General features: G+C 31.5%; 3 protein-coding genes across 3 annotated transcripts in view; 2 read left to right on the top strand and 1 right to left on the bottom strand.

Annotated features, from left to right (window-relative positions):
- Window positions 1-332: 332 nt before the first annotated feature.
- LOC140449165 (ESF1 homolog) lies at window positions 333-3338 on the bottom strand. Its single transcript, XM_072542314.1, has 2 exons — window positions 2164-3338; window positions 333-1327 (listed from the first exon to the last, which is right to left on the bottom strand). Exons 1-2 carry the CDS (start codon window positions 3147-3149, stop codon window positions 343-345), a joined length of 1971 nt encoding a protein of 656 aa, XP_072398415.1. The 5' UTR covers window positions 3150-3338; the 3' UTR covers window positions 333-342.
- A 287-nt stretch (window positions 3339-3625) lies between these two features.
- LOC140449164 (supervillin-like) lies at window positions 3626-5947 on the top strand. Its single transcript, XM_072542313.1, has 3 exons — window positions 3626-4082; window positions 4143-4745; window positions 5702-5947. The coding sequence occupies exons 1-3, from the start codon at window positions 3755-3757 to the stop codon at window positions 5917-5919; spliced, it is 1149 nt and encodes a 382-aa protein (XP_072398414.1). The 5' UTR covers window positions 3626-3754; the 3' UTR covers window positions 5920-5947.
- A 10096-nt stretch (window positions 5948-16043) lies between these two features.
- Window positions 16044-19280, top strand: part of bgm (acyl-CoA synthetase bubblegum family member 1) — a 33139-nt gene continuing 29902 nt past the window's right edge. The window contains exon 1 of the mRNA XM_072542309.1: window positions 16044-16192. The gene's annotated coding sequence lies outside the window, so the exon portion shown is untranslated. The remainder of the gene's footprint in view (window positions 16193-19280) is intronic.

The following is a 19280-nucleotide window of genomic DNA, read 5'->3' as shown; positions in this document are numbered from 1 at the left end:
ATATAAATTACAAAATAATATAGTTAACATTTAACATAAAGAGAATTGGATGCAAAAATATTAAACGACTGGCCTAATTTTAGTTGTCGATTAGACAAACAATATTTACTTGATAAATAAATCACATTAATTATAGTTTTTATTAAAAATACTATTAGAAGCCAGGTGTCATCTCGTTGGCTTTTCAAATAGTCCAACAATATACTTGACCACTTCATATCTTCATTGTTTTTTTGTTGTGTATTTTTTCTCCATATCCCTCCCCTAAACTGCTACCAATAAAACCAAGTTTACAATTTTTTAATATAAAAAGAATCAATAAAACTGCACAGTATTTTTCAATCATTTATTCATATATTCACTGGTTTTCCTTTTAACCGACTTCACCAAAGAGCTTAATTCAGCATTTTTGTATTTAGGTTTCTTCACTGTTACCTCCTCTTGTCCATTTTCAGCCCTGCGTTTCAACTTTTCATTCACTAATGTTTCCATAGCTTTAGTTTTTTTGTAGTGAGGATCTGTAGGATCGATATTGTAGTGATGGCTGGTAAATAGAGCAGAGAATCTTTCATCTTTAACATTGACTTCGAAATCTTCTCCAGGCTTTTGATCATCTTTGTTTTTGTTCTTCCTTTTCTTTTTTGACTTCGTATCATTTTCACTCTCTTGTATTTTCTTCAAAGAAAAATGTTTTTTGTCATCATCATTCATCAATAACAGCTCCAGTTCTGACTGTTTTTGATCATCTTCGTCATCGCTGTTGGACAATTTTTCTTTCTGCTTTTTGGGTTTCTTAAACTCAGGGTTGTTAAGTTCTTCTGCAAAGTAAGGATCATTGACATCAATGTCTGATGGCATATCATCTGAATCTTCATCATCCTGCTTCTGTTCTTTTTTCTTCTTTTTCTTCTCTTTTCTCTTCTCCTTTTTCTTGTCTAAATATTGTTGGAATGGTGTTTTTTCCTCAGAACTCTTGTCTTTAACTAGCTTATCGGTTTTCTCCTTCAAATTAATTCCCCAAGATATCTCCATTTCTAAATCCTTATCCTTTTTACTCGCATCCTTGTTCTCTATATCTAATAGCAAAGCCTTGTATTTATCTATAACATTTTCCTTACTTTCCTCTTCATCTTCTGACTGTTCCTTTTCTTCTACATCACTGTCTTCTTCACCACTACTACTGGCGAGATAATTCTGTAGGTCTTTCTGTGACAGGTCATCCAATTTGCCAGAACTTAATTTCTCAGTGACTTCTATTCTGTTGGGATCAGTCTCGTCCCATGTAAGGTCCACTTTTGCTTGTTGTAGAGCTGTGGTTGTGAAAAATCTGAAAAAAAAAGAATTTTGAAACAAAATATTCAGTTGTTTTCAAAGTTTCATTTAGGAAAATTGTGTTAGTCAGTTGCTTATAAGGACGTTTATTTTATAAAAATAACAAAAAAAGAAGTAAAAAATGAAGGAGATGATGGATCTTATGTGAAATGGAGCTTGACAATGATGGAAACTGAATAAAAGTATGATATAAAAGAAAAAATAAACAAAAAATCACAAATAGACTTTAAGTCAACAAGAAGTATGCAATATTTTTGGCTCACCCACTACTAACAAACATGATGTTCATCAAATATTCTAAGCAAAAACACTAAATCCACGAAATAAATAAAATCGTCATTGAAAAGCCCTAATTCATTTACTAAATGTATAGACAGAATCTCAAATCCTTGAATAAAAAATTGCTACCTAAATCAACTCAAGTAGTACAATTCAGACATTAGTGGTTCTCCAACTTATCCACAGAAAGAACTTTCAATGGCCATAGCCAATACTGCGAAATTTCTGCTTTTTTGGAGAAAAAATCTATCATTTCTTCTCTTTAACATTTTATTAAGATTTACATGAGAGAGCTTTACAAGGAACAAATGCAAGTTGTCTTACATCCCATCAAAATGTACATAAATGATTTCTACCATTCCCAACAATGACTCCATAGCTTTTTCTCATCCAAGGCCTCAATGTGACCACAGGAATCTCATCAGTACTTACAGATTTCAAAAGCTATTGCACAAATAAATAAAAATTGATATAAAGTACATTTGATTTTGATATTACACAATCAAATTTTCTGTGTGAAGCGGATCTAAATGTTTAAAACTAATAACCTACCTTGGCTGATATTTATTAACTTCTGGCAATTTGTCACAAAATTCTTTTGGAGCATCATCAAATTCCATATCTTCTGGCACAAATCTCAAATCCATCTTTATAGCGCTTGATTCGTACTCCATACCATCACATTCAGTATAAATTTTATTTGCAGAAACAGGATTATCAAATGATATAATCGCATAGTAATATTTAAGCCTATTAAGCTGATACTGCCTCAACTTCTCCATATGGTAGCTCGATCCCTCCTCTTTATCTTCCTCAGCTTCATCATCATCATCTGCTTTTGCTTGCACTAGCTCTGTAGGACCTTTAATCTCCTCTTCTTTCATTCGGGACTTGCCAAACTCAGACGGATATATAGCTACAGATTTTATGACTCCCCCTGGTGGAAGGAAGGAGTTGAAAAGAACCATTAAATCTATTGCCCTCATCCTATCCCAATCCATATTACAGGCTGCCAATCTACATGTCGGTTCCTCTGTACTTTCAGCATCGGCATCTAATTCTCCCCACTTGTGGTCAATTTCTTCAGCCTCTGAGACTTCTTCGTCTGATTCTTCATCGTCTGAGGAGCTTTCGGAAAGTAAATTTGATTCTCCTCTAGCGTAATCTACACTCAGATCGCGCAATTTCTTCTTCACGTCATCGGTTAAAACCTTATCTGATTTATCTTTAACTTTGAGCTCACTGTCTTCATTATCTGGGGGTCTCTTTACATATTTACCAACCTCAGTTTGTTCTTCATTTTCCGACTCACTTGTAGAGCTTTCTGATTCAGAACTAAGTTCGTAGTAGCGTTTTAAATCTTCGTTAGATGTGTGATTTACTGGTCTGCCTCTTTTATCTATTGTGTACTTCACCTTAAATTTTTTGTCATTGAACATAGACTGGAATCTCTTGTCAATTTTAACTTTTCTTTCCTTTTTCGGTATCCGTCGAAACTTTGGATCCGTTTTAATATGGGTAAATCTGCTGTCTTCCATTATAAAATAATTAAATTGGAGAAAAACTAGGAAAACAGATCAACTACACCTTAACCTCACTTTCTCAGCACGATGTTTTGCTGTTTCTCTGTGGCCTTTTGCCACAGTGGATGTGTAGCTACACATAAATAATTATAATATTCATTTAAGGTAAATAAAGTACATAAACAATAACCAGGCTTTTCCTAATCCACATAATTCTATATTAAGAATATAGACGATTTATATGCGATTATAGATGCGTCTATATTCTTTAATATTCATTTATCTTATATTGAACATAGTTTGTGTTGCCTAGGCAGTAGTATTTTGCGAATAGTGAATTAGGTAAAAAAGTTATCATATATATTTATAATCATGTTTAAAAACGCTTTAAATTCAAGTAAATAAAATATTTGTTTACGCAATAATAAAATAGTATGAAAAACACATGTTTTTAACCTCATACTAAATATTTGTAATTAGTGTTGTCTACCTTTGGTAGAAAATGTGATGAAATATTTTTGATACTTGGGATTGGGAATTTGTATTTCATATTGTTGTGAAATAAGTATAATTGACTTTAAATAGTAGGTAGTGAGTAGGTAAAAATACTGAAATTTAACATGAATACCTGTGATATTATTCAACTGTTAAATAAGCAATATGAAGAGCCTTCCTTTGTGGTTAATTCCTTTAACATCGATTCCTGTAACGTCGGTCGAGGATTTACAAAGGATCCCAAAGATCAAAAACTTTCTTACATATTGCAGACTTTTGCCTTGTCTGTTTCACAAATTGTGGAAGATAAATTGATACCAGTAGAATCTATTGGCGCTTTTGTTAATACTAACACGTATTTAGTTCAATGGAGCTTTACTATGGTCCATGAACAAATGGAATTGATATTAGAGAATGTGTTCTTTTATTGGAAGGGATCGAAAGCGCCCAAAGGTGTGTTTATGTTAATTGTTTGTGTTACCATAAAATTATGTTAGGTGTATGTTGTTTCAGGGCTTTCTCCATTGCCTCCAGATATTGATAACGAGACCGCTATTGTCAATAGAATTGTCCAATGGAGTGAACCTGCAGTATTCTTCCATTTACTTGAAAAAAATCGTATGGTCGTCTTCGAAGAAAATTTTAATCCTTCAAGTCCACATCTATTTATCGTACGTGGTGAACTTTCCAATGAATTGCATTTATATGAAGTGCCATTTATGAAGAAAAACTTGAGAAGTAGGGGAGTGTTTGTTATAGCAGTACCACAAACGAGGAATATATATGTTTGGAGAGGTTCCAAGATTACAAACGAATTAAACGAAGTAGTCAAAGGAGCATCTTTGGGTGTTACACTCAGAAATTATGTAGATTCCTGGAAAAATTTTGAAATATTGGAGATGAAAGAAACTGAAGAGGATGATTTGTTTGTAGAAGATAGTAGCGAATATTGGCATGTTAAAGAAGTATGTAATTTTTCACCAAAATTGTTCTTTCTAAATACAATTATAGGGGAGTTTGCAGCTATAGAAGTGGAATATCCTTTAAGGAGTAAATATTGTGTAGCAGCTTTCCCATTTTTACAGTCTTATCTAAGTATATCTGATGATCAGCCAGGTAAGTGTCCTAAGTACTAACATTTTTGGTAATTCTACGGATTACTGCCCAATTTAAACATTACACTTACAATAATAAGAAATGAAAGTCACAAGGATAGGTATTTTATATATAGTTGGTTAGTTCTTCTTCTTCTTTTTTTTTTGCTTTTATTCTACTGAATAATCAGCCAGTACATTTGTTTTGTTAATTTTTGGGCCACTTCGTGAGTCTGAAAACATTATCGCTTGCCCTATTATGTTCAGTCCTTTGGTTTGAGCTCTAAATGAGTCTACATTCAACATTTTATTTCTGTTTTCTTATAAGTGGTTTAAATGTTAATATTGAAATTTGTATTGTTGGGGATCCCTTAAATAAAATAATAAGATTGTCTAACTAATGTCTTTATTCTTTCGTTTTACATAAATGTACATAAAAAAGGCTTTCTCTTTTCTCATAAAACGTGATTTAAACATAAAACTCTCAAAAGAAAAAGTCCCAAGTGCTTTATTCACATAAAATTAGTAACAGCTGACAGTTCCTCTTTTTCTAAATGGCCTTGTATTCGTCATGTCACATCTACATTATAAAAATTTCGTCAATAATTATTGTAAAATGTTCATATTTTATTAAAAATGTTTAAGAAGTTTTAACTTTTAGTAAAATCTTATTAAAAGTGAATGGTTTTTGTAAATATATAGTCAATATTTACAATGTCCTTAAATTCTTCAAAAAACTTATTATAACTGTGGCAGTATTAGTCAGAGTTATTAGAATTGAGCAAATTACAAAACTGATCTATGAAATTAAACTTAAATTGATGTGCAAGTGAAGATGGCCCAAATTATTAGCCCAAATATTTATGCCCAATTGCCATTTAGCCTAAATGTACTAAAATAATATAATTTGTTATATATTTGAGATATTTATATAACAGTATTTGTCTCATATTTTTCGCTCAATTAATAAAATTCTAGGATACTTTTTACTGGACAATAATCATGAAATTTGGCTGATAACATGTGACTTAGAACCCTCCGAGACTCTAAGAGAATTAGAAGCGTTAGCGACTCAATTTGCTAGGAGCTATACCGAAGAAAAGGGAAAGATGTTGAGCGTTTCAATACCTTTGAAATTCGTTAAACTGGATTCAGTACCTATTGAATTCACTAATATTTTTCCGCATTGGAACTAATAAAACAATAATATATTTGTTACTTTTTTGTTGTTGAAGTTTTTTTTTACATTCCTTCGTAAATATATACAAATCCCTTCACACCCTTTTGAATCAGACATCAGTGACAGCCATAAGTCAGTGGCTAGGTACTAGCTTACCATACCAGATGGCCCGGTTGAGTTGAGCCGTAAGGTACGACCGGTTATAACAAGCGGTTTCCGATTAAGAATAGCAAAGAACAAAGTATACTCATATTGTAGACTAAATGGCATATTAACTTAATTATGACTTGGATAGTATACGCTGGAATCTCGAAAGAAGAATGATGCTTTAGGTTTGTACCATATAGACTAGGGAACTAACGGTTTTCCCAAAACGTTCTTTGATACAGGTATGTAACTGCTGCTTTTGATAAATTTGCTTTGTTGTTTTTCGGAAATTCAATGATTCTTTCTTTTAACTTCCTGTCGGATGGGTAAAGTTATATTTATGTAACGATGAAGATTACGTACCACTACAAAATAGTGGTTCAAGTGACTCTGATGCTTCAGATCAAGTTAGAAAGTTTTATTGTACAAGAATCATCAATTTATGTAAACAATATACGCCAAAGAGAAAGCAAAGCGATTTTATTATTTCAAAAACTGAAATCATAACTTCAAATTTATAAAAGTTGCAACATCTTCGATTCTAATCAACGAAAATTGATGTTTTTTTTTAATTTGGGATACCTCGTAGCATAGATCATAAACTTGCATTGAGTTAATTTGTGAATTGTTTATTTAACCGAGTAAATTGTTTAAACAATTTAAATAAATATTTATTTTGCAAAATGTTACTTTTCTCTTATTATTATTAGTAGAAAAGGTTATGACATGATGAGAGACTTAAATATTTATGTATTATAGTTATAAAGAATATCATTTAACAATAAATTTTACAAAAAAATAGTAGGAGTTCAAGAACCTTATACATATGTAGGTATTGAGCTTTTCAATGGCAAAAAATGGAAAAAAATTGCATTTTTAAACTAAATTGTTAATGATTAAAAAAAGACGCCGAAATTTATGCGAACAACATATAGGTTTTCTTTATATAAGCCTATAATAACTAAAAAAATTGTCAGATATCTAAATTAGTCACATTCCCGAGAGAAATCTTATTTCCCCGGTGTAATGGGTGGACTACGTTATGTGGATGGATAAAAGTGATCCTTCTAAAATATAGAAGAAGGGGATGAAGAAAACACTCGACATGGAAGGATGGAAGAATATTTGAGGCAGGCCAGGGCTGTAACGCCAACTGATGATGGTGAATTTTTAGATATCTGCATAAAAAAGTGTCACGAAAAATGCTTTTTTGACGTGACAACGTCTTAAATTAGGTTGTGGCTCGGAGTCACTCATGAAAAAGTGTAACGCCCGCTCACGTCTGTTACGATGAGTCACCGAACGAGAGAGAGGCCCGCCGGACCGGCGAATGCCTTGCGTCTCTCTCCCACTCAAACATGATCGGTCCGCTGCGCGCGGCACTAGAGAATTAGGCGCGTTGAATCGCTAAAGTTGAAAATCGTTGAAAGTATCGTCAGCTGTGTCTGTAGTGAAAATGTGGAGTGCTTACAGTGTCCTATTTTAGGGGGAACCACCAGTATCAGATATAATTTTAGGAAATTACCTAGGGACCTATATTCTTTTATAATATTGCTATGGATTTATCCATTTAATATTGAGCAATGATTGTAAACATTCTTTATACTTTAAACTTCAATGAAAATTATTAACTGTGTCTAAAGACATATATGATATGAGGTATTTTACCCAAGAGTATTAAGTATAATGAATATAGAAATGTAATCATAACACCTAGACAAACGCAACGCAATACCAACGCCACGAGACCTCCGCCAAGACCACATAGACGGAAGCCAACAACACCATTTAGATTATAAGTTATTACCTTAAACCTTATAAATAGAGATAAAAATAAAAAAGTACATTCATTCTTTAGAGTCACTTCATATCTTAAAGTTCAACAGTAATAATTATTATTGTTAACATTTTATTTAAGTTTGTAACATTGTATAATTTCAAAAATAAAGTTTTTTTTAACAAGTGTTCTAAGTGAGAAAATATAATTATATACATAAAAACATAATTTTGTTTTCTTAGGATTTAACATTTTGTCAACACATTATCTCAAATTCACACTTAAATCAATATGTTTTTACTATTAGGTCTGTTGAATGTTTGTTCTTTACACAAAATTTAGTCTATACTTCATATTTATTAAACGCGGTAACATATACATTACAATTCAGTTGTTTATAAACCACTTTCAAAGCATAAAGAACCTTTTAAGCTTTGTTTATATTATTTTGTGTATATTAATTGAGTTAATTGGAGTAGCCCACTTTGATACAAAAATACAGTCAATTTATGGATATTTCAAGGTGACAATCTAAAAAAAGCTGATTTCCTCCCATGCATTTTATTAGAAACACTTGAAATTTAAAAAAAACTTAAAAATCGTAAGATGTAAGACCTTAATCGTGAGATCGTGAGATTTGTCTTCAATTCGTGAGTAGATTCGTCATTTACAACAACTACAACAATAAAGGTAAATAATTGTACACTAATATTTCATTATCGTAAACTATGATTGATTGATTAATTGTTAGATTGACACAAAAGTTGAGAAACTGAGTTTATAGCGGCAATTCCTTGTTCCTATTGTGCAATTTAATAATATTCATATCAATAAATATTCTACCGAGAAAAAGACGTTGTCACGTAAAATCTTCGCCCGTAAAACCGACTTTACAGGCAACCGATTTTTTTTTTATTTGCTAATTTCTGGTCTATTTGTAAATTATCGTAAATGAACGGGCGATATACCTATTGTTTACTTCTTAAATAATGTAATTAGACTAGGAAGGTTGATAATATCGCCAATAAATAGTTTTAACACAAAAATACAGGGAGGAAACAAGGTTCCCAGAATAAACTTACGATATTTGCCAAGTTAAAAGGTAGAAAAAACTGAACGTGAAGGCAAAAACGAATGGATGATTGAGTAGTAGAAATGATACTTAGAACTTGTATAACCATCAAAATTTTCATTATCGCAAAACGAGATAATTCCTGTAATTAAAAAGCCCAAACGTCTAATTAATAGTTTATTTTATAACAGTTAATTTACAACAATGTATTTGATGAAATATCCTTTAAATATAGTTAAAAACAACACAATTTTTTCTCTCGTAGGTGTTAATTAAAAGCCAAAGGCGAACTTTAGCTCGACAATTAACGCCACACTTCCTGTACAAAATACTGATTAATACAATTAAATAGCACTAAAACACTGTTATAAAACAATAGTCGCTACAATTATACGCATGTGATACTCGTATTCTTTGGTTTTTAATAATTGTGACATAACCAGTGTAAGTAGGTATATCTGATGATATTTCGAGAACAAGATAATAATAAGCTGGAAGTCCTTGTAGATATAATTAAAACGAAAATATAAATAAATATATGCAGAGATTACATTTTTTTTCACATCTCTGTATTTTGCAATACGATAAATTTTAACAATGATCAAAAGTTGTGACCTTTGACCTAAAGACAAAGTATTTTATCGGTATTTTACTTGTAGCTCAAATAATTAAATTTCTTTTATAAGAATCAACATGTTTTTTTATACGAACTTTACTATATTAATTACTGTGAAGTTAGTAAAGGGTGTTTTTTTAGTGGTATAGATGGAATAAAACAAAGATGATTTCTATCAATTGACATGAAGTTAACTTCATTCGAAAGATAATATTTTGGCGTTATAATTTAAATATGATTTCTGGCATATGACCATCATAGCTGACTTTGACGTAGTCTAACCTGGAGGTCCAATTTTCGATCACTTTTTCTAATATTCGTCGCCGTATATCGGCAATAAACGCGGCGAATGTAAGTCTTCAAGTGGTCAATCGATTCATGCTTATGCTACAGTACCGGACCAGTTAAAGGTTAATTAGCCCAGTCTGGTTAAAAAAAAGGTCGAAAAATTTTTCGCAGATATCTGAAGCTTTTAAGACATAGGTGGGAGATACTAGATTGCGTATTTTTTTAAACAATAATTTATGGTCACAATTTGTCTTTTTTTATTATTAGTAGCAGTATTTATAATGATGACATAATTTTCACCCCCTCCCCCGGAAATCTCGAAAAATCCCCTGAAATTTAATTACCTGAAAATTACCTAAAATTTAAATGAAAAAAAAATATGTGTTGGATTTTCGAGATTTCCTTATTCCAGCTAAATTTAAAAAAAGTAATTTTTTACGGTGAATTTCAGATCGACTCAATTTTTCCGAGGTTTCCCATATTTTCCGGCCAGTGAAGACTATGTAGTTATTCATACTTCGACGAGCTGCCCCAGATTAAAAAAAGAGACTTTTAGCTGCAATGGAAGCCGAGATAATGTAAATTTTTCCTACGTGTTTTAATTTGAAGTTCCGATGTCGAAAAAAAAAAACGGAGCTGAAACAGTTATCCCTTCCACTTTTTTATGTCGATCTTTCGAAAGAACTTTCGTTTCGAAGGGCTGTAAGTTTCGACAAATTGAATGAATTTTATTTCTATAAGTTTCAATATAAAGTTTAGATTTTCATTTAACATTTGTGCAAATTTTACTTCTTAATGTTTATAAACAATGGACATATTATTTTTTAAAAAATAGTCCCTAACTTCGTTGCTATTGGTCATAGGTTTTTTTTTAAATGTGATTTTTTTACCAGCTATCCAATGGTTGTACGTACAAGTCTGTAGCTTGAAAAATATAGAAGTTATTACAATTGTTTATAAGTAAAAAACGTACCCCTTTTTCAAACGTTTATTTTGTAAATAATTTCGATGAAAACGCAATATGCATTTAACTTCTGAGATGGTTTAAGTCTTAAAGAATCCTATGAAATTTGCTAAATGTGTCTAGCATCAATAATAGAGTAAGTTCAATAGTTTAAATTTTTAGCCTCAGGGATAAATAAATTAAATAACTTTTAAACTATTTGACCGATCGGGGGGAAATTTCGCACAAATTTAAAAGACTGTAATTCCTCAATGTTCAAATGTATTAATAACATTTTATTTTGTTAATAAAAAAAATTAATAAAATTTATAAATTAGTGCACAAAACTGCTTTTTTGCAAATATCTCCGTAAATGATTTATCAATTGAAGACCTAGGTGCAAGAACGGGGCAACTCCACTTTTCTAAAGTGGTGGGAAATCGAAAAAAAAAGAAAAAATATTTTTAGAAAATGTCAATGAATTATGCTCAATGAAATTAATAGAGAAACATTAGACAAGCCTTATTTATTCAATTACTACGTTTCATTCATATTATAGTTTTGAAAAAATGGAGTTGCCTGTTTTTTGTTTCAAAAATCCCACATGTTAAAAATAAAAATTAACGAATGTACTGTTTTTGGATTTTTATTGCAAATGAAATACGTAAAGGAAAATATAATAATCAAATAATTATTTTACATACGAAGAGTCACTACACCGTCAGAATTTGGGTCTTCGGCATTATCAGTAACGTTTCAAACATGCGATTGTAATAACCTTGGTCATTTAAAGGTAGATATTTTCATACTAAGTCTCTTGAATCACTAATTATTTTAGGGTTTATATTCAAGAGCTTTGAGTATGCTTTATTATTAGTATTGAGAATTCTATATCTATTTTTCGGTTCATAAAAAAATTTGTGAAAATAACAAATCCCGAACTTACAGAGCATTCAATAAACTGATAATTTTTTGTATACCTCATTAATCTATAGGTTAATATAGAAAACTTTTTTTTTGGTTCTTTGGGTGTTGATTTAAAAAGTTGTTGAAAATGGCCCAAAAAGTTTAGAGATATATTCTTATATTCTTCTTCCTTTTATTTTTTTATATGAATCAAAATGACCTATTACATGGTAGAACGCTGTGTCCTGGTTTGCGCTAATGTTTGATTTTTGTTCTGTGCAAATGCATTTTCAGAAAAAATGTATATCTTACTTACCGAACCAGGTAAATGTGTGTATATAATGATCAAGACAGGATATGACTTCATTACTTCCTTTCTTAGCGGTCTTCTCATCATACATGTAAAAAGTTGGCGTGCCCAATTTTCCTGAATGAATACACAAATTATATTCGCAAAGTTGCATTTTGTAAAACGCATCTTCTGCTGGAACATGTGGTAAAGGCAAATTCTGCTCGAAGTCGAAACATAATACTTCCATGGACTCGTCTTCTTTACTGAGAATGGTAACTTTATTTAATTTTTTGTAAAACATCTCAGATTTATGAATGTGGAGATATTTTTCAGTCAGGCGTGCTTTTTTCTCTTCAAGAAACGTATTATACTGAACACAAAATTACAACGTGTTCTTATTAACAAAATCTCCAAACTGAAAACAAAACACCAACACCAGTACCACTCTACTACCGTACCAGTGAGCGTTATCCCTACTTCGACATCTTCCACTACACGAGACCATTTCGGTGCTAAAATCAGATAACTATGCTAACTTAATGAAGATTCGTTGAATTTGCCCGAATTCTGCATCAAAATATGCGCAACTTTAAATTTTGTATGCTGAATGCAATAACTCAATTTTGGTTAAAAATGGAGTTACCCGGTTCTTCAATTTTAATTTAAAAATCGAGGAAAAAAAAAGATATTCTAGATATAAAAAAATGATATAAATATTGTTTATGTAAAATATAAGGGAAAAAACTTATAGACAAAAAATTAAAAATCAACCATAAATTATTGTTTAAAAAAACGCAAAGTAAAAATACGAGTACTTTTTCATCTGTTCGTCATCTAGTAACCTCCACCTATTTCTTATAAGTAGACTTCGGCAAATATGCATATTGCATATTTTGCATATTGTGCATATTTTATGCAAATATTTCATATTTTGGCATATTTGTATAAAAGTTTGCATAAAGTGCATAAAAGTTCAGATTTTTATACTGTATTTGAAAATTTTTAAACATACCAATTTATTTCAATTCTTGTATAAAATTTTGTAGTCATTTTAATCAAGAAATGATCTAAGTACGTAATCTCTACAGGTACAAAACATTTACAATTTCAAAGAAGATCAATTTAAGTAGCCCTCAACATTCTTAGAAAGTCTCGGTCACTGAGGCATTCAGGTATTGGATAATCGCTAATGGTTCGCTCATTTGCATTTTATGATCTAATCCCCAAATCTATCTACAATTTATTGTATCTTAACAGCAGGTAAACGGCTAATAGTTTTGTTCCTAATTTAGGGATTTTCCAAAATCTCCCAGTTTATTGAATTAGGTACCTAAACATTTCTAATTTGATGCTCAGATTTGTAAATCATTTTTGTTTTGATATTCAAAGCGTAAACACTCGTTGTGCGTAACAAAAAGGAAGATTGTGATTTTATAATGCCTAAAACAACCAGTGCTTCAACTTGGATTAAACCTTATAAAGAGCTGTCTATGGATATGGGAAAAATCTACTGTTCAGTCTGTGGCAAAATTGTAAGTATCTAATATTTTCTATTAAATATCTAATATTTCATACATATAGGGTGTCTCCAAATGACACTTACAACGTTTGACTGTAGATACTTCTCGAAAAATTGAACAAAACGATATAGTTAATGAGGGGTCAAACTTATTTACTTTTCGAGATACAGGGTGTTAAAATTAAAAAAAATTAAATTCTTTTAGTTAATAACAACAATAACTTTAAAACCAATAAACGTATTTACTTGAAATTTAGTACTCGTAGGTTGTTTTTAAATGAAAAATAGCTTCCTTTAGTGAGAAAAAATTTTCCATGGTACAATACAATGATGTGTATTTAGAAAAATTTTTCACCTTTACTTTTTTTTATGAAGTCAGCTATTCTAAAACACAATTATTTTTATTGTAATTGAATTAACAAAAAAAAACTTTTGTTGAATTTTAAAATAAGTTATATGATGTACTAATGGTTAGTAACAAAAACTAATTTGTGGATTAATACTGCATTTAAAACACTTAGCGAGTGTTTTTTTTTCCAAACCAGTTATTTGATTAACCAAAAACACCTTGTATATTTTTATATTTTAAAGGTTTGGTTAAAATAAAGGTTTTTATTTTAAAAATAGGAGGAAAACATCAAACTTCAATGGCTAAATGTTTCCAATCTACTTCAAAAAAATTAGATGAGCAAGAAACTTTTAATGAAGACTTGTGTCGCGCATTAGTGTCTGCAAACATACCGCTTTCAAAATTAGCAAATGTAAATTTTAGTTCGTTTCTAAAAAAATATTGCAAACTTAATGTTCCAAGTGATCGGTCTCTAAGAAGAAATAATGTGAACGGGCTATACTCGTCGGTGTTAATTAATATTAAGGAAGAAATTGCAGATAATTATTTTTACATATCTGTAGACGAAACCACTGATTCCTCAGGAAAGTATATTGCTCATTTATTGATTGGTGTTCTTAAAGAAGATACCTTGCCAAAATCTCATCTTATTTCATGCCAGCAACTTGAGAAAACAAATGCTTTAACAATTTCGCGTTTTATACAAGAAACATTAGCAACTTTTTTTCTTCCGACAACTATTCCTTCTAATAAATTACTGCTTATTTTATCGGATGCTGCTCCTTATATGGTGAAAGCAGGACAAAATTTAAAAATATTTTTCCCAGATTTAATACATGTTACTTGTGTAGCGCATGGATTAAACAGAGTTGCAGAGGAAGTACGAAAAAAGTTTCCTCTTGTAAATACCATGATATCCAGTGTCAAAAAAGTATTTCTTAAATCTTCTATAAGAATTCAACTTTATAAAGAAATGCTACCTAACATTCCTCTTCTACCACAACCTATTTTAACGCGATGGGGAACATGGTTAGAAGCAGCTAATTTTTATGCAGATCATTTTGTTAAAATAAAGAACATAATTGATACGTTAACAGATGAAAGTTCCCAATCTCTTTTGGATTCTAAACAAACTTTTCAGAGTAACTTGCTTCAACAAGAACTTTCATTTATAAAATCAAATTTTAGTTTTGTTCAAAAAACAATTACTCAGTTAGAATCACCAAAACTGTCATTGTACGAAAGTACAGCATTAATAAAAGAATTTGCGTCATGTTGTCGGAACGTTAGAGGTAATATTGGAAAAGATATTTTAAAAAAATTTGAAGCTATTATGGAAAAAAATAAAGGTTACCATATTCTTTCTGAAGTAGTCAGTGTTCTAGCTGGAAATATTTCGGAAACAATTAATTTAGAACCAAATGTTTTGGTTAGTTTGAAAAATGCTCCCGTTACATCAGTTGATGTTGAACGAAGTTTTTCCATATATAAATATATGTACTCAGACAGAAGCCACAAGTTTTTGTTAGAAAATTTTGAACACCACTTGGTCATTTATTGTTACCATAATTCTAAATAAGTTTATTCATACTTAAAAATGATGTAGTTACTTAAAATAAATGTAAATCTTAATGAATAGTAGGAAATATTTAGTTATGTACACTTTTTTTTTTTAAATAAAATTGTTACTATTTTACGATTTTTTTATTTATTTGTATGCATATTTTGTAAAATATTTGCATATTTTCGGGTAAACACGTGCATATTTATGCGCATATTTTCTACATTTTTATTTGCATATTTGCCGAAGTCTACTTATAAGCTTCAGATATCTGCGAAAAATTTTGCCGCGAAATCGATGATTTTTACATAAACAGGCTGGCATAAATAGTGTGTGTGTTTTTGTAAACGAAATCTTGGATAACTATTAGAGGATAATCAAAACTAACAAAAAGTCTGTTAATATTTTAACAGTGTTTATATACAGTTGCAACACTGTAACAATGGCTAGTTACAATCCATTAAATTCTAGGTTTATGAATACTCTTACTGAGCTATATAGATTATCTTTAAATCACAGAATCCTATTTTATTGATGTTTCAATCAAACCATCGCCATAACGTGTTTATCATATCACCGACCCTATTTTTTTATTTACACGCCGCTGACATTAACACTAAACGTACTGCGATGATAATTGTGTAGTTTACATATCACGTTCGCTTATTTCGGGTCATTTGACGGGTAAATATAATCAGCATGTTTGATAACGATTCTCAGATGTTTAGACTCGCACCGTCGCACCCCGTATTTTCACTCTTTCGTGTGGTGTGGTTTCGCGAGTGCTGGATTCATTCCGTCCGTCTAGCGTGTAAAAAGGTAAGTCTGTGAATTTTAGCTTCTATTGTTTTTGGTGGTAAAGCGATGAAAAATGCCGGCTGAAGGAAACCCCGAGAGTTTTCGGAAACGTTCATGTGCTTCTATTCGACATAATGAGTAGATATTATATATTTTTAACCGTTTTATATAAAAATTATCAATAAGATTTTTTCTTTTTGCTCAATCTTTCCGACTTTCTTTCCCGTCTTTCATATTTATCTCATTTTAACAAGATTTCGTCTACTCAATTTTTAGAATCATCTAGGTATCTCCTCTTATCTGTGGGTTCTACTTTTTTAACCAATTTGTGTCCCTGGTTTGTTTTTAAATGACTTACTTCTTCAATGTTTTCTATTCTAATGTGTTGATATTTCTTTTTATAAAGATTTGCATTTATTTCTTCATTTCTCATTCTGTTCACTCTTATTCGATAGCCTCTTCGAAGGTATTCCATATCTGCTGCATCTTTCTTGCTGTTTTTTTTATTATCTAATTTTTTGTTTCCTCTAGTTTTTTTTTCAATTCCCTCTCTCCAGCTTCTTCTCGGTCTTCCTCTTTTCCTTCTCCCTTGTGGTGCCCACGTCAAAATCTGTTTCGGAATCCTGCCATCTAGCATTCTCTGTACATAGCCTTACCATATTAACTGTTTTGTTTTTATGTCATCAACTTTTGTATGCTTGACTCCCATCATTTCTTGTATTCTCTCATTTGGTATCCGATCTCTTCTTGATTTGCCTGCTGCTCTTCTCCAGAAGTCCATTTCTGTTGCTAGTAACAGTTTCTCTATTCTTTGTTTCATTGGCCAAATTTTACTGCCGTGTGTGATTACACTTTTAAGTATGGTATTGTATATGAGTTGTTTGTTCGCTTTAGATATTGTTTGGTCTCACATAATGCCGTTCATCATGGATATGGCTTTTCTACCCTGTATGTTTCTGTCTTTTATAGCAGCATCGAGTATTTCATCTTGAGTTATCTTCATACCCAGGTAATTGTATTCATCACAGTGTCTAATTTCTACCCTATCGTCTAATATAATGGACTGCTTTGTCCCTGCAATACACATGGTTTCAGTTTTCTTAATGTTGACTTCGAGCTCCATTTGTTATATTCTTCTATTAGCTTCCGAGTCATGTAACTCAAGTCGTCATGATCCTGAGCAATCAGTATTTGGTCATCAGCGAAACATAAGGTGTACAGTGTAGTCTCGTCATTGAGAGGGATTCTCATGCCATTACATTTTCTTTTCCACAGCTTGAGTGCTTGTTCCAGATAAATTTTGAAAAGGGTAGGCGAAATACAGCAACCCTGCTTTAGTCCTCTCGTGACCTTAAATCCCTCAGATATCCTTGATCCAGTTTTAATTTTTGCAGTCGTTCCATTATACAGACTTTGGACTGCTTTGATAAGACCATGCTTAATGTTGGTTTGCTGTAGGATTGACCATAGTTTACTAAGGGGTACACTGTCATATGCTTTTTGTAAGTCTACGTACACCAGGTGAACTTCTTTATTGACGGCTGTTTTTTTCTCAATAAATTGCGTAATAGAGTACAAGTGGCCTACTGTGGATCACCCAGCGCAAAAAACAAGCTTGCTCCTCTGCTTCGTAATCTCTATAGTCATTTTCTATTTTGTTCTTAAAGTTTCCCATACATCCTACTTATTGTACTGTTTACCGCAATTCCTCTGTAATTTTCACACTGATCCTTGCTGTCCTTTTTGTGGATAGTTGACATGATAGATAATTTCCATTCTTTTGGTAATTCGGCCCCATTAAAGCAGTCTTGAAAGAGTTTTCTTAACTGTTCCTGGAGTTTGTCTGTGCCGGCTTTCACTAATTCTGCAGGGATGTCACCAGGACCAGAGGATTTTCCATTTTTCATGGATTTGGTTATTTCTGCCATCTCTGATTTACTTATTTGTATTGGTGATGAATTTATACGTATACCTATCGTATTGTCTTCCATGTTAGTAAATTCTGGTCTTTGTGCTGTTAGTAATTTTTTGAAATATTCTTCCCATTTTTCTGTTGTTATTGGTGATATAACGTCTTTTTTCTTATTATTTCTCATACTGTTAATCAATCTCCAACTCTCTGTGCTTCTTCTACCTCCTATGTAGGTGTTGATCTTTTGGCAGTTCTATTCCCATGTTTCGTTCTTTTTTTGAGTAATCTTTTTTCTTACTTTGGCTTGTGCTTCTTTGTAAATTGTTTTATCGTTTTCTGTTTTTGTTGTTAATAATGTTTGGTATTTCCGACGTTTATCTCTAATTTCCTTCTCTATTTCTTCATCCCACCAGTACGGTTTTATTCCTTTATGGTTTTCGTCACATTTCCCCAGTGCTTCTTCTGCTGCTAAATGAATCGACCTTTTGATGTGTTCGTAGTGTTCTTCGGTATTTTCAAAAATACCCATTTCAGCAGAGAACAAGCAGCACGAGGCCTGAAGTGTCTACTGTTTAATTTCAGTCTGTTGTGTTGGATCGCCTCCACTACTACGAGTAGATGTATGGGTTTGCAAGAACTATTTGGGGATTTGCGAGTCCATTTATCTCTAATAACTCAAGTTGAAAACACGTCGTTGCACTTATATCGTCATAAATGACATTTTTGTCATACGACTCGAGATTCTGTAGTGTATGTGAGTATTATATTGGTATAATATGATACAGATATTTTATGAATATGATATCTATATATATATTTTTGTTCTTTCATACGATTTCCCCCAGATAACCATTAATTCTAAATTCTTGTTTGTTTGATATTGCTGGATCATTTTTGTGATTCTTGCATATAAATTTCGTTAATTCAACAATTAACTGATACATTTTGTTTTGATTTAGTTAAGAAGCATCCTTCATACCTTATCGCCATTTTTATCACATCCGAAACTGAGTCGTGTGATAACATTGTGACTTAAAATTTATTTAAAATTCAATTGTGAATACATACTTGTGCAAAATGTTAATCAAAAGTCCGACCTTGCTCAAGGTCGGCTGATTGGAGAACATGATATCTGCTTGTTTTAGAAATGCAAATGATCAATTCAAACTGACACCTATTCGTCATTGGCAAATCGAT

This window comes from Diabrotica undecimpunctata, chromosome 8 (assembly GCF_040954645.1).
Source record: "Diabrotica undecimpunctata isolate CICGRU chromosome 8, icDiaUnde3, whole genome shotgun sequence".
NCBI lineage: Eukaryota > Metazoa > Arthropoda > Insecta > Coleoptera > Chrysomelidae > Diabrotica > Diabrotica undecimpunctata.
Note: the sequence above shows the minus strand (reverse complement) of the source record. Positions and strands in the feature narration are given on the sequence as shown.